General features: G+C 35.4%; 1 protein-coding gene across 2 annotated transcripts in view; it reads left to right on the top strand.

Moving 5' to 3' along the window:
- The window catches only part of LOC139685782 (RNA exonuclease 1 homolog), a 70,766-nt gene extending 59,580 nt beyond the window's left edge, over positions 1 to 11,186 (top strand). For both annotated transcript variants that reach the window (XM_071582897.1, XM_071582898.1), the window contains 3 exons: positions 1,403 to 1,541; positions 3,487 to 3,607; positions 9,462 to 11,186. In XM_071582897.1, the coding sequence (XP_071438998.1) occupies positions 1,403 to 1,541; positions 3,487 to 3,607; positions 9,462 to 9,547 (346 nt within the window). In that variant the 3' untranslated portion in view covers positions 9,548 to 11,186. The remainder of the gene's footprint in view (positions 1 to 1,402; positions 1,542 to 3,486; positions 3,608 to 9,461) is intronic.
- The last annotated feature ends 4,337 nt before the right edge of the window (positions 11,187 to 15,523 follow it).

Here is a 15,523-nt window from a genome sequence, read left to right on the forward strand (position 1 = left end):
CCTTTCAACTTCATTGGGAATGCATTGTGTAGGTATTCTTTTCACTCTCTCTGAAGCATCTATCTCCATAATTTTGTCCTTGTTCTTGGGGATAGTGCCAATTGTTTATGTTGACCAATTGTGTGCATGTACATACTAGATCAGCCACGTTCACACATGATTCTCAAGCTTCAATGATTTTTCTTTTCATTTCTATAGTTTTTAATTTTTATTCTCTCATGGCTGTCTTTTTGCGGGATTTATGGGGGGAAATTTTTGAAGCTATGCACAAAATATTATTAAAATTTGCTCAAAAATGTAACAAATAATATCTGAACACAAGTTAAGAAAAATGTGTGATCACTAGCAACACTAAGCTGTTCCCAGAATGAGTGCTTAATGCAAACTGAAGCAGCAGCTGTAGAATAATTCAGGGAATTTACCTCACCCCATTACTTATCATGCAAAAAGTTGCTTGCTAATTGAGTAATTTTCTCAGTCAATATTTTAAATCACTTAGCAAATTATTTACTATGCCAGGTGATCATTAAATGAGGTTCAGCTGTGTCATTTTATTGGAATGTATATGAACCCAGGTGTAAATAATCAGTTCAGTGGCACATTATATTGATGCCCACAATGAGTTCAGTTTGTCATCACAATGTGCAAGAATTACTGGATGAATTTTCACCTGATCATTTTCAAGTGGATATCTATTGTGAGGAAATCACTTATCTAGCACACTCATAATGAGAGAGCCACTCTGATGAATTTACTTCTAGAAGGACTTCTTTCATTGGAGACTGCAGATATTTTTCATTCGTATCCCGATCCCTACTTGAGATGCTTTGTGGAGGGTACTTTGAGTGAATACACCGGCCATCGAATGAGATGTTAAACTGCGGACCCCTTGGTGCCTCTAGTTAAGAGTAGGCTAATGATAACGCCGGGTTTCTCTCCCCCCTTAATTTCTCATCCATCCCTAATGGCATAAATGACCTTAGCTGTCGGTCACCTCCCCTAAAACTACAACTAGGACTTGTTTCATTAAACGCTGAATTCCTAAAGAAGTTCGAGGAGGCAGTAATTTCTGAGTGATGTGCTTATGATGGTTGCAAATGTCATTGTGTGATTCTATCTCATATTCACTTGTGTAACAGTAGCATTTTTAGTTTAAGTGGATCTTAAAATAGTTGTCTGCATGTGTCTGTGATGTGGCGTATGCCACCAATGTAAAACTTTTAGTTTGGAAGGAGTATGCTAATCTCAAAGTTTACTTAATTGTAAAATGGACACTTCTGAATAAAATAGTGTACTTTATTTGGAGAGAATGTACATTTTGCATCACTATCAAGAATGCCTTAATAATATTCGTATGATTGAAGAGTAAATGTCTATCATGTTGTTATAATTCGCATTTCAGATACAGTGGATTAGATGAGGCCATAATGAAAAAGGCTAAAAGAACAATCCTGGACATACAGGCCACTCTACTGAGCTTGTTTGACAAGAAAACTATCCTCATTGGTCATAGCTTGGATAGTGACTTAAAAGCATTGAAGGTAATATTTTTCTCTTCAGTTTGTAGAAAAATTAAATGTGTAACTGGAAAACACTGAAAGATGAAGTATATAATATAAGCAATAACTGGTTAGTGTATGTTAAATTTTAGTGCAGTGTAAGCATTATATACAAATATTCATTAACCCTTTTGCTGCGGCTCACTCTCTGGATAGGTACTCCTCATGTGGGTTGAAAAGGGAGGGTATCATATCTCTCTAATCATTATTATTCCTGGTTTTAAATTGTTGGATATAATAAAAATAGTATAGTTTCACTGTGTACTTATAGGAAAAGTTTTATTAATTGATTTTGCCGAGCATAATGCCAATAAAATTGTAGGATAATATAATAAAAAAATAAAATTCAAAATGTGGATCTGAGGAAATGAGCTTTTGAAGGAGCAGCGTTGTTCTGTGAAATTCTTTGTGAAATTATGCAAATCCTTCACAGAAACTTTTGAGCTGATTACTAAGGCTTATGGTGAGGATTCTATGAAACATACCATGAGCTATGACTGGTTTATCCAGTTCAAAAAGGGGTGTCAATCAGCAGAAGATGAGTAGCATTCCTGAAGACCATCAACGTCGACTGATGACTGATTTCTCATTGAGAAAGTGAATGATCTTGTTCGTGCAAATTGGTGTTTGACTGTGGGGGAACTTGCAGAAGAGTGTGGCATCTTGATTGGTTCATGCTTTGAAATCTTGACTGAAAAATTGAGTATGGAACGATTCACCACCAAATTCATGCTTCGCCTGATGACAGTGGACCAGAAGCAACATAGAATTTAAGTCTGTCAGGTCAACTGTTTGATCAAGCTGAAGAGGATGAAACCTTCTTGCCCAGGATTATAACAAGTGATTAGTCATGGTTTTATGGATATGACATTGAAACAAAAATACAATCTTCACAATGGATTGGTGAAACATCTCCCCTCCCCAAAAAAGCTCAAGTTTGCTCCAATGTCAGGGTGATGTTGAATTTTTTCAATGCAATGGGGGTGTTCCATCATAAAGAACTACCTAAAGGCCAAACAGTCAACTTTGGGGGTTATGAAATGCCTAAGAGAGAGAATCGGGTGAAAATGTCCCAAACTTTGGAGGAGCGGTGAGTGGTGTTTTCAACACGGCAATGCGCCAGCTCATTTGTCTTTCAGAACTTGTTAATGTTTAACCAAAAACGATTGCCGTGCTTCCTCACCCACCTCACTCACCAGGCCTGACTTCAATGTGAATTTTTCGTGTTCCCTAAACTAAAAAAGCTACTCAAAGGAAAAAATTTGCCACCATTCTAGAGATAGGGAAAACTTCGATGGAAGAGCTTATGATCGTTCTGGAAGAAGTGTTCCAGAACTGTTTCAAACAGCGTAAACACCATTGGGATAAGTGGATAGGTTAGGAAGGCGACTACATTGAAGGGGACCCTGAGCAATAATTTGTTAGTTAAGTATTTTTTTGTGATAAAAAAGTCCAGGAACTTTTTGAATAGCCCTCATATACTGTGATGTCATAATTTTCTAATGAGATCCCTCTAGGATTGACTGAATGTGTACAATATGTATTCCTAAACCATAATTATCAGTACCAGCTGATATATATAGTATGCTAGTAGTTGTCCTCACTCAGGATAGTTGCACCCTTGTGAAATTTATTAGTGGGAGAGGTAGTTCTCTGTCTGCACTCATTAGCCCTTCCCGCACCTGCCTTTCCTTTTCTTCCCTATATATACCTCTCCTCATCCACCTCTATCTCTATACCTGGTACCCTAAACCCTTCAGTCCAAATTTTCACCACCTCATGCTGTAATCAAGGGTAACTGTTTCCGTCAGCTTCACTTTCTTGAATGCAGCAATAATGCATCTTTTTTAGTTTAATTGCAAGCCCATAACTTTTATTTAAATTATTTCCCTATATGTTAATGAACACACTCTTTTTACCATTTTAGTTGATTCATGATACAGTTGTCGACACCAGTCTTGTGTTTCCTCACCGAAGAGGTCCTCCATTGAAGAGAGCTTTAAAAACATTGTGTGCAGAGTACTTGCAACAGCTTATTCAAACTGGAGGTGGGTTATTACCTTTTTATTTTTTAATTAGCGTTTTATGCATTTCATCTCATGTTATTTATTACCTATGTTAAATTTGCAAAATAGGAAATTGCTTGAAACTCTTTTATATTTTTAAATTGTCATTTCTAAAAATCATAAATTTGCCATCCTAATTAGAGGAATTTCACATTATTGATGAGATGTGCTATAGTAATATGAAAGGAATAATATAAGATTACCTGAGCCTGGTAAAAATAATTAAGATAGGTAAATTTAATTAAGATAGTTAAAAAAATGAAGAATGTGTTGTCAGAACAGTAATTAAATTTTTAAGTACTTGTATATTTAGGGAAGCTTTTAATTTAGAAAGTATATAATTGGCTCAATAATATTAAGGCATCAAAAGGATTTTAAAAAAAGATTAAGGGGATGGAACATTTTTTAGACAGGAAAATGTATAATCAGAAAGAAAAAATGCATGATAATGTTATAGTTTGACCTCCCCAAACAGGCCATCACCATATTTAGTTGGCCATTCAGTAGTATTGTCCATTAGAGATTACAGCAAGCGATCCTAGGTGATAGAATTATAGGGTGGTCTAAAGTTCCATATTTATATCTTGTAGGTGACAAAATGATAGATACTTTGTTAAGCAGGTGATACCGAGTTTAAGCACTGACATTTGAGCTTTCCAAGTTTAGCCCTTATATTTAATTTGCATATTTACAAAATGCAGCATTTTCACATTCCCAATTCTGTAATATTTAATTCGAGAGTAATCACATAATATTCCCTTAGTATTTATTCAATCAGTATGAAGCACTATCCAATACTAAAACTCTAAATTTGTTAGGAAAAAACATCGACCCTCATGAATGACTTATGTTAAACTTAAAATGTACTGACGCATCTTCCAAAGTACACTAATACGTGTCTGGGTGTAAAATTTTGCGCAAAGTTAAATAAGAAAAATTGCATAATTTCAAATTTGTTTGATTTTATTTAGCAATAAATGTATTATATAATTAAAGTATGATGAAAGAGTACAGATAATTAATAAAATGTAATTCAAATAGTATTTAATTACCTCGCTGATCAATAAAATCAATTTAATTGAAAATTTTTCTCAATTTAGATAAGGTGCTGACTTTTCTCTGGGCTATTTGACCCAAAAGATATCTACTTTTTGTATGCAAAAGCTTAAATCCAACCCTATACTTAAGTGATAATTATCTTATCAATTTCTTTCTCATTTGTTCTTTACAATATGTTTTTTATGAGACTCTTCTCATTCATTTGCAAAAAGCATTCCCACTATATCTTGAAAACACCTCTCCATTTCAAATACTTGCTCCTTAAATATACTACTAGAGGATATTAATCAACCTATTGTGAGTTGCATCATCCATGATGGCCAAGTATTTTCATGGCAAGTTGTGTTTTATAAAGACTGGCTAAGTGAAAGTGACATCCTCTGTAGTTTTTTTTGGTGACTATCCTGCCAAATATTCTTCAGTATCCTCTGTTGTTTCCCTGGCATGATCCATAACAGACTGTGGTGGTGCATCTGGCCTTGTGTTATCTTATGTTTGGCTGATGTTGCTCAGTAAGGAAATTAATTTAATACCTCTCCATCACTGTCAGTTCCACTGTTTGCAATGTAGCAGTTTAGTTACATCTCTCATGTGGTTCTGCTGCGAAACTGGACTTACTTATTGGGACAATGGGGATGTTGCCCCTATCGTATCTCTCACAGTAAACTGGAGTCTGCAGGCACTTATTGTGAACAGTATGATAGTACCAGTGTCCCTTACGAGGTTGTCATACAGTATTGCATTAAAAACTGAATTTTTAAATTATGCTTCAGAACACTGAAACAGGGCAGCTGAAGGCACTTTAGCCCATTGACTGATGAGATGTTACGGGAATGGAAGAAGCAGAAGATTGATTTAGTGAATGTAGGTATGAGTTAAAACCTTAACGTTCATATACTCCTCAATGGCTGTAGCTTGAGGATGTTAAGAACTGGATTGTAAGTCATAGTAGGAATGTGATTACTGTTTCAACAGAAACGATTTTAATGGAGTGAGAAAATTAATTATCTTACGTCTGTTGCCAATTTTTCTGGAAAAAGGATGTGTTTGAGGTAGGATGAATAGGGTACATGAATGAGGTACAATAGACATTTCATGGCCCAAAAAATAGAGCAGTAGATATTTAAGGGACTAAGTCAGTAATAATAGGGATTGTTGGTAACTAGAAGATGAAGAAGATGCTTTTTGCTATTGTTTTTGAGTGTTATGGTTATGATTCAAAACTTTCTCCTTTTTTTTAAATGAAAAGTAATGCCCACATGTACAATTCCACATGCAATTTATATTCCTGTTCATACCAGAGGATGGCTGGAGAGGGTATAACGCTGTGGTAATGAAGGTGTGGGCCAGGCATTGAGGTGGTCATCTGAAGAAATCATTCTTGTTAATTTGTGATCTGTTTAACACCTAGAAAACAGAGTCAGCCTTGCCACTGAACAGAAGATTCATTTTGCTGTAATTCTTCATGAATTAAATTCTCAATTGCAGCCTCTGGATACTCAATCGAAAAACTGTTCAATTGATATATGAAATTGTGGATAAAGTAGATTGAGGCGCCAACTCATGAAGTCAAACTGACAGGAAGAATGGCCGTCAATTTCTAGTGTTTGTGAGTGGGAAAAAAAGTTATAGAAGAAAATTAAAAGTGAGACTGTCATAAAATATTTTGAAAAATGTGGAATTAGCACTTTTCCAGATGGAAGTGAAGAGATATAGTATGAAAGGAAAATGGCAGCTCCTGTGAATAGAAGTATGCATTTGATTTTAGCAGCATTGATGACAGATTCCTAGGATTATATAGTGAATACAATTTTTTCTAGTTGCTAATTTTTTAACGTAACAATATAATTTTCTTCGTATGAATTGTGTATATTAAAATAGTTCATTCCTTTTCGGTTTGATGCAAGGATTGTTGGTGCATTGTAAACTAAAAAAACTGAGTGTCTTATGGGCCAGGAAATATGGTAAAGGCCCTTTTGTTTTTCTACAATACCCCTTCACATCATGACAGTGACAATTTGTGTTGTAAGGATGGTAAGATTATGTGTCTTGCTTTGCCCCTAAGTACAATTTTATTATTTCAGCTGGTCAATCTAACAGTAATTATTACTTGCAAGTTGCCGTACTGGGGAAAGTTGTTGACTGAAGTTTTAGAAGCGCCAGAGTCAAGTCACTATGAGATTGAAGACAGCAGGGGGCAGAGAACAGTAATGAAAATAAAAAACTATAATTTGAAGCCTGTGTGATTCATTTGGGCTGATTCATGGAGGAAGGAGGGGCATTCCATTATTAAAAATATGTGGAGAAAAATGTAGAAAGAGGAAGTTGATTTCCTCTTCACAGGATTTGGGCCTTATGGTTACCTGGAAGCTTTACAGACTGAAGTGGAAATACCCTTTAATATTGAAATTGTTGAAGCCTGGCATTATGTTTGTGAAGGTGATCCAGATTTTCAAACATTTACTGGTGAAGAAATAGCTGATGGTGTTTCAACAGTGGGAAATGTATCTTCAGAATCTGATGAGCAGTCTGCTGAAAAATCAGTTAAAATCTCTAAGGTCCGGTAGAGCATGGATTCTTGGGACCTTCAATAAGTTCTTAGAAAATCCAAGAAATGGCATTCTTAGTACCGGAAAAGGTTTCCTTTAGTTAGCGTCATATCTCACTAGACTGCTGTAAAAGTCGCAGCTACATCCATCACATGTTATCATTTCCATAGTAGATTGAACCAGCACACTTTTGTTTATTTAGACAAATGGAAAAAATGTGTTTAGTGCTTTGATTTAACTCTTATTTAAAAGGCTTTGCACCTAAAGAGATCAAACCTGGATAAAGTTAATGGCACATCTGCTTCTGTGTTTGCCATTGTTTACTTTTGGATATATGAGTTAAAATGGGACCAAATATCCACAAATGATGAACATCATTTAGGACGTCCAGTGGAAGTGACTTCCTCTTAAATAATTGAAAACGTCCACGATACAGTTTCAAGTTATCAACGCATCAAAGTTTGGAAAATAGTTGCCACAGGCATATCACAAGGTACAGTGTGTTTAATTTTGCACGAAAAATTGGGTTTGTAAAAAATCTCTGCCAGATGGTCTGCTCTCAATGTAGCATAAACACAATCAGGTGATCACTTTGGAAGCTAGTGTTTTCTGCCCTCCGTTGCAACACTATTGCTTGTCTGCATTGATGTATAATTGTTGAAGAAACATGGATACCTTACTGCACCCCAGTGATAAGGCAGTAGTTGATACAGTGGTTTTCTAAAGGCGATCAAATACCAAAGAAAGGGAAGACGGTAAAATCGGCTGACAAGGTGATGGCCATTGTTTTTTGGGATGCATTCATAATAATCTGCATTGATTACTAGCAAAAAGGACTAACAATAAATGGAGAGTATCTTTGTTGCACCAGTTAAGTGAAGAAATCAAGAAAAAAATCCTCTTTTGGCATAGACAAAAATCAAGACAATATACAGATGCACACATGTACTATTTTGATGGTAAAATTATGAATTTAAAGTTAAAAATATAAATAATTCATGGCATTCACCAGACTGACCCCCAGCAATTTTTTAAATTTCCCAACTTTAAAAAATAGCTTAGCAGAAAACAGTGCACATTGAATGCAGAATTCATTACCAACACAGATGCATATTGTGAGAACCTGCCAAATATCTTACTTTTTGGACAAGGTGGAGAAATATTAGGAAAGCATAATGAGTGAAAAGGAGATTGTTGAAAAATCTATCCAAAATAATTTGTTTTTCTAATTATTCCTAACCCATGTCTTGTCATTATTAATATTGATGGAATGTTGGGCTCAAATGTGCCACAATATTGCAGACATTTGAGGATGCTCTGGGAGATTGTAATTCGAAGTAGTTAAGAAAAAGCAAGCCATGTAAAATAAGTATGCTTTTCAAAACATTTCCCTCTTCTTCTTGAGCATCTCCACTGCTTAGAATATCAAATACCATTGATGGAATGGCCTAACTTTATATTCATGTGTATAAAATAAATCATAAACTCAATAATCAACCCAAAGGTCAGTTTGGTAGGTGATGGTGGAGTTCACCCAGTACTAACCCCGACAGTGTGTGATATTCACACATCACTGCAGTTCTTTTCCCAGTGCCAGTTATGGTTTCTGAGGAAGATCTGGTACTGCAAAAAATAATATAGCTTGGGTTGAGCAGCAGGTGCCCAGAGAGGCTTGCCCGGGAATCAAATCCGGGCCCTCCGGTCAGTAGTCCAACGCTCTACCCCTGGACTACCGCGACCCACATTCACGTGTATATGTTACAGTTATTAAATCTTTTCCTTGTGTGGTTTTGAATTTTCCATTGCATTAACTCTTAAATCATTTTCTGTTATCTGATTTTCTTTGTAATTTTTAAACTTTTTGGGTTGGGTAGATTTAATTAGCAAAAAGTGACATCATTTCTTAGATTTTAAATTTCTATAATCTAGTCATGTTGCTTTAAAAATAATCGAGGAATCTTTACATGGTTATAGTGTTATAATGTGTATTATGTCGTGGCATAGCTAATAATCAATTTTTAACATACTGATCATAAGAATTAAAACAAACATTAATGCGGTGATATTTATTTGTCAATGACTGTTAACTTGGTAATTTCCATTTATGCATTAAATCCTATTACTCGCAGGATGCTAATTGATATGACTGATTTTAGGCTTCTTTTACTACATGTAATAACCATATATTTTTCTTAAATACTTAAACATCGTCTTATTTGATATTGTAGAGGCAGGACATGACAGTGCTGAAGATGCACTAGCGTGCATTGATTTGATGAAATGGAAATTGAAAGAAGATCTAAAATCCAGGTAACATGGAAAATTTAAGAGAAGAATTTTCCAGCAGAAGACAGCTGATGTGATTTTGCACAAAATGGTAGACTTGTTTTGCAAGAAATTGAGAAACAGTTATTTCAGACAATTTTGTACTCAATTTTATTAATATATATGTATATACCTAATTTGCACACTACCCAATTGTGCGGATCTTTTTGAGAACCAGTGTTGGATCAACTCTCTTTGTATGCAATTTCTTTCAAATACTTCTTATCTATTACACATAATTAATTTACCAAACTCTACCCTTCAGTAGCCAGGCTGATTGCTGTGGTTCATTGGATGATTTTGTATTCTTAGGTTTTACTAGAATTATGAATCATTAAGAAGGTTTTGCTGAGGCATGCCATGGTTACTTGGAAGAGAATTGGATTATCCCAAGTCCTAAAAATCACTAAACATCCATTCTATGTGATAATATTTGTAGTTAAAATAAGTGATAAAATAATTTATATTTAAAAAGTAAATATTGAATGAAAAAATTAGTTACCCTGACCATATTTTTGTTTTGTGCAAAATGTAGATTATCAGATGGTTCATTGAGATTATTTTATATTATTTTCTCTTGAAAGTGTAATTTTTTGAAAAGAAAGCCTTTACTAGCCAATTCATTAAATGGTATCAGTTGTAATAATCTATGTGTGGAAAGTTTACTTGCAGGCCTTAAGCATCACAGTTAAGTTTATCAAACTTTTGTAAAATGTAGAGAAATTTTTACAATTCATGTTTGTCAATAAGTTCTCAACCTAGACCTTAATTATTATTGAAAGCAAGAAATTAGTTATAAATTTTTTATACAAGAAGCTCAAATTTTTCTTGCTAAGGGATATTGATCCTTACTACCAATGAGAGGGCAATAACAAAATGGCTTTAAATATAAAGATGTCATGTTGGGTGGCACTGTGTTTTCCTATTTGTTTACATGGTAGTATCAACTCGGTTTTTTTGTAGTTTAAATGTCAATTTTTTGTGTGAATGCAAGATTTCAAGAATCTAAATGTTGAGATAGAGCCTGTATGACATGGAAAAAGCATTAAGAGATTTAATCCTATTCATGATACAAATGAAATATTTGAAGGCGTATTGTATGACAGAGAACACTAATGGAGTAAATGAGGATATTTTTATATGTTATTGCATTTTGTTCACGTTGTGAATTATGTTATTAATTCTAGTTTGTAATTACTGTTAACTTTAGTAAAGTTGTCCGCATTTGAAAAAGTGTTATTAACTATTTCCAGTTTTTCAAATCAAATGGGTTATTGTGCATATTACTGTCATTTATATATAATATTTGGAATCATTGGATACCTATATTAATTGATCTGTTTATTTCTGATAACAGTGAAAGGATTTATAATTTGATCATACTGAGATGAAATTATTTTCATTAAATAGATTATTTAACAATATGTTGTGATGATTTAAATGCATGCTATATTGTAGTAATATTTTCATTTAAGAGGAGTGTAATATGATCATTTTATCGGATTTCAGAATATGTCTCAGAAAATATAATGATGAAGAAAAATATGAATGCCTTTTTTATATGTTTGGCTGCTGTTGCTGCCTCTGTTTCTATTACCGAGAACATTTTGCTCAAAGCAGGTTTCATTTTTCACCTACATTTCATTGATGAATCTATGTTTGTAGGTTTAATAAACTACCTCTTAAGTGAATTATTTAATAATTTTATTTAACACCCATCTTAAGTGCGTGTGAAATGTTCATTTTGCTGAGCATCAGATCCTACTAAAAGGGTTGGGACTCCAAGATTCCTGGGAATACTGAGGATTTTCGCAGTAGGTTTTGTCCCTTTGGACTGGTGTTTACTATTACTAATTCTTCAAAATCAAATTAGTTATTGTGCATATTACTGTGTCATTTATGGGAACCATTTGGAATGGTTGGATACCTATATTAATTGTTGTGTTCATTTCTGATAACGGTGAAATGGCTTAAAAATTTGATCATCCTGGTATGAAATTATCTTCATCAATTAGATTATTTAATTTATTTAAATATATTTATTATTCTCTGTGGTGAAATAGAACTGCATTATACCATTTAAATGGTTGACTTGAAACTCGGGACTCTTCACACCTTTTTCACAAACAGCCTAACTTTGAGATGAGATTTTTCCCTACCTGCCTCCATCCCAATTACCTAATTATTAGTCTGGTCACTCAGTTTGGAATATTGGGAAATCAGGGAAAACACACTGGAATTACTCATTATCTTTTTTAGAAAAACCTGGGGAAAATAACGTATTTTTGAAAAAGTTTGAACTTTGATATGTGAGTTAGGATATGGCAATGGAATCAGTAATTCTGTGAAGAACAAGATTTCTTTCACATTGTTATGAAATTAATTCCCATCAGCTTTGGGTCATTGTTTAAGCTGGTTATGACGAAAATAATGTATAGTCTTCTTGATGCTAATGACACATGAAATGATGAAAGATGACCCTCAGTAATATATATAATGAGATTTGGAACTCTGGGGGAAAATTGGAAAAAAGATGGCATATTTTTTGGAGACATTTCGGAGTGGGAATCAATAATATTTATGGCTACCGTGATAACACAGCCACTATACTTTCCCAAATGTTATAAATTTATTATATGCAATGCACTTGCCATACATGTATGGCAATTTTACTCCTTGAAAAGGAAGGAGCGTCATCAGGTTGTAGAGAAAATCATGAGTGAGGTGATGAGTACCACTGAGAAAAAATAAGAATATATCAGACAAGGGATATTGGAGCTGCAAAAAAAATTATAGGTACTATTAATGGGAAAAAGAGAAGGAAACCATAGATTGCCGATGAGATGTTTAGGAAGATAGATGAGAAAAGGAAATGGAGAAATGTAAATACAGTGTTAGGTAAAAGAAAGTATGAAGAGTCAATTGATGCATTGAGATGATAACAAATAAAGCAGAAGAAGCCTGGCAGAACATGCAGTGCAAGGCTAAGGAAAGTTTGCAGAAGAAGGGTGAAATTGGTGTGCTGCACAAGAAGGTGAAAAAACTATCAGAAAGTAAGAAGGGAATATCAGTGTTAACAATTGGAGATAAGTCAGATAAGATAACAGTTGAAACTGAAAAGATCCAAGAGAGATGGAAGTAACATATAGAAGAACTGCAAGGTGAAGAACTTAGGCCAACAAGCTTAGACAAAGAAAGAGAATATGATGTAGATGAAGATAGCTCAGGTTATGGTATACTTTATGATGAGATAGAAAAGGCATTAAGGGAGATGAAATCAAATAAGGCTGTGGGGATAGCCAACATTCCTGCAGAACTGCTTACAGGTTTCAGAAAATGTGGGAGGGAGAGACTATAGTATATGGACTAATTCTTGGCATCTATGAGGGAGGAATCTGGCTGGAAGACTGTGAGATCAGAGTTGGTTCCTATTCCAAAAAAGGTGAAAGCTATATATTGAGAGGACTAAAGAATGATAAGTTAGATTTCATGTGCAGATCAAGTGGTTCTGTGGACCATCAATAAGAGGATAGAGAGTAGGGCAAATGATTATTTAGGGGATGATCGGTATGGATTCAGGAGGGGGAGAGGCATGCATGATGCCGTTACAGTAATGAGGTTCCTAATAGAGAGGAGCATAGAATACAATCATTATATATTTGCCTGTTTCATATATTTTGAAAAGGCCTTTGATAGAGTTAATTGGGAAAAAACTAATGAATGTATTGGAGGGATGGGAGAATCATCCACAGCCTGTATATGTCCCTGACAGCTCAGTCACAAGTAGTGAATGAAGAGTCTGGATGGGCACTGTTAGGGAGAGGAGTAAGACAGGGTTGTCCAATATCACATGTGCTTCCAAAGAAACTGCGGGAGATGCCGAAACAGTAACTTTTAACAGAGTCATCCACTAATGTGCATTTCAATGCAACGATTTCAGAGTGTAAAAAATCATTCGCCTTGACTGGGATCCCAGTCGAGGCGAATGATTTTTACACTCTGAAATTGTTGCAATCACATGTGCTGTTTGATGTATGTGGGTAAAATGATTAATGAGGCTTGGGAAGAACTGGATATAAGAATTAGAGTTGGTGGGTAATTCATAAAATCAGGTTTGCTGATAATGAAGCTTTAGTCTGTCAGTCAGCCAAGGGGTTGTAAGCATTGCTGAGTGAATGGGAAATTCAGTGCAATAGATATGGGATGAACTGATGATGGGGATGTTAAATAAGGATTTTAAGAAAAGGCTCATTACAAGATTGATCTGCGGTGTAGTTATGTATGATGCAGAAATGCATGGTCCATCATGAAGGTAATGCACATGATTTTATTGTGATGAGCTATCAATGGCAGCGCGGTAAAACCCGGGAAATGTAATGGAAGGTCTGCCCTTTCAATGAAGCCAGTCGCCAGTTTGCTCCGTTTTTCGACTTTGTAACATGGCGCGATGGAGTTTTCGCTTCAACAGCGATACGCCATCAAGTGCCCCCAGCCACTCGTCCTTCATTGTTACCAACTACCTGGTTCATAGCACCCTTACCGGTGGTCCCCCAGCCCTCTTACCATCCTGACTTGGCTCTGTGCGGGTTTTTTTTGTTTCCCCGACTGAAGAGAGAGCTGAATGGAAAGGATTGGGAGACCGTGGAAAATATCCAAAAGCATGTTACAACGTTCCTGAGAAACATTCCCATCGAGAAGTTTCAGGGTGCCTTCCAGGCATTGAAGACATGTCTCCGCAAGTGTATTGATGCAGGGAGAAAGCATTTTGAGGTCTTTTAAGCATTTGTACAAGTACGATAATAAATCGTATTTTTATCAAACCAGAAAATGCGGATTACTTATATAGTAGACTCTGTATGGTCATTGATACAGTGTGGAGATTGGAGGCTTTTGAAATATAGTTGTAGAGTAGGATGGAGAAGGTGAAGTGGATGGCAAGGAAAATAAACGAAATGCTAAGCATGGTGGGCGAGGAGAGGGGATTGTTGAGAGAAATACAAAGGAGGCAGGAAAGATGGATGCAGAGCATATTGCTTGGCAAGGGGATGCTGAAGGCAGATAGAGGGGAGAATGTTAAGCAAACCAGGAATGGGCAGGAGTAGGATAGGGATGTTGGACGGAATGGAGGGAACTACACGGAGATGAAGAGGGGCTCTTTGTATGATATGATATTAGATTGTGTTTTTTCAGGAGAGAAGAGTGATTGGTTTGGTAGCTTTTGCTCATCCAAAACCTACCTTAACCGGTGAATTACCTATGTCGATGATAAATGGTGCCAATGGTCACTTCTGAAAGCTCCTGCCACATCTCTACTATGTAATGCACTATACTTATTGATGTATATTTTTAATTCTACCCAATATACTAAATTGTATCGATCTTTGTGAGAACCAGTGTTGGGTCAACTGTCTTTGTATACAATTACTTTCAAATACTTCAAATCCCAAATGCTTCAAATACCAAAATGGATAGGCTCGAAAACAATAAATATCTGGTAAGTTAAAAAAACAAAAAAAGATTAAGATGGGGTTTTGCTTCTCAAGTTTGACTGCAATTGGATAACTTGGTGGTCGCCTAATATATCTAGTTCATGCTGCTTCAAAATTAATTTCAATCTCTTTCCTCCGAGTTATTAGCTCATTAAAACCACGATTTCTCAATGGCAGTGTTTTACATACTCAAGTAGATGTACCACATCGCTGCACAAGTATAAATATGTGCCAAGAAACTGCGGGAGGTGCCGTGGCAGTAATGTTTTGACGGAGTCATCCGCTAATATGCATTTCAATCAACAATTCCGGAGGGTAAAAATCATTCGCCTTATTCCGGTCAAGGCGAACGATTTTTACATGCTGAGAGTGTTGCATTGTGTAAATATATAATTTTGAGCCACGCTATGAAGGAGCATCTTTTTAGTTACATGAATAGTTCCTTCTATTTCATGCTAATGATTCAAATAATACAA

This window comes from Hetaerina americana, unplaced genomic scaffold, assembly GCF_022747635.1.
Source record: "Hetaerina americana unplaced genomic scaffold, ioHetAmer1.1.p SCAF_12, whole genome shotgun sequence".
Taxonomy (NCBI): domain Eukaryota; kingdom Metazoa; phylum Arthropoda; class Insecta; order Odonata; family Calopterygidae; genus Hetaerina; species Hetaerina americana.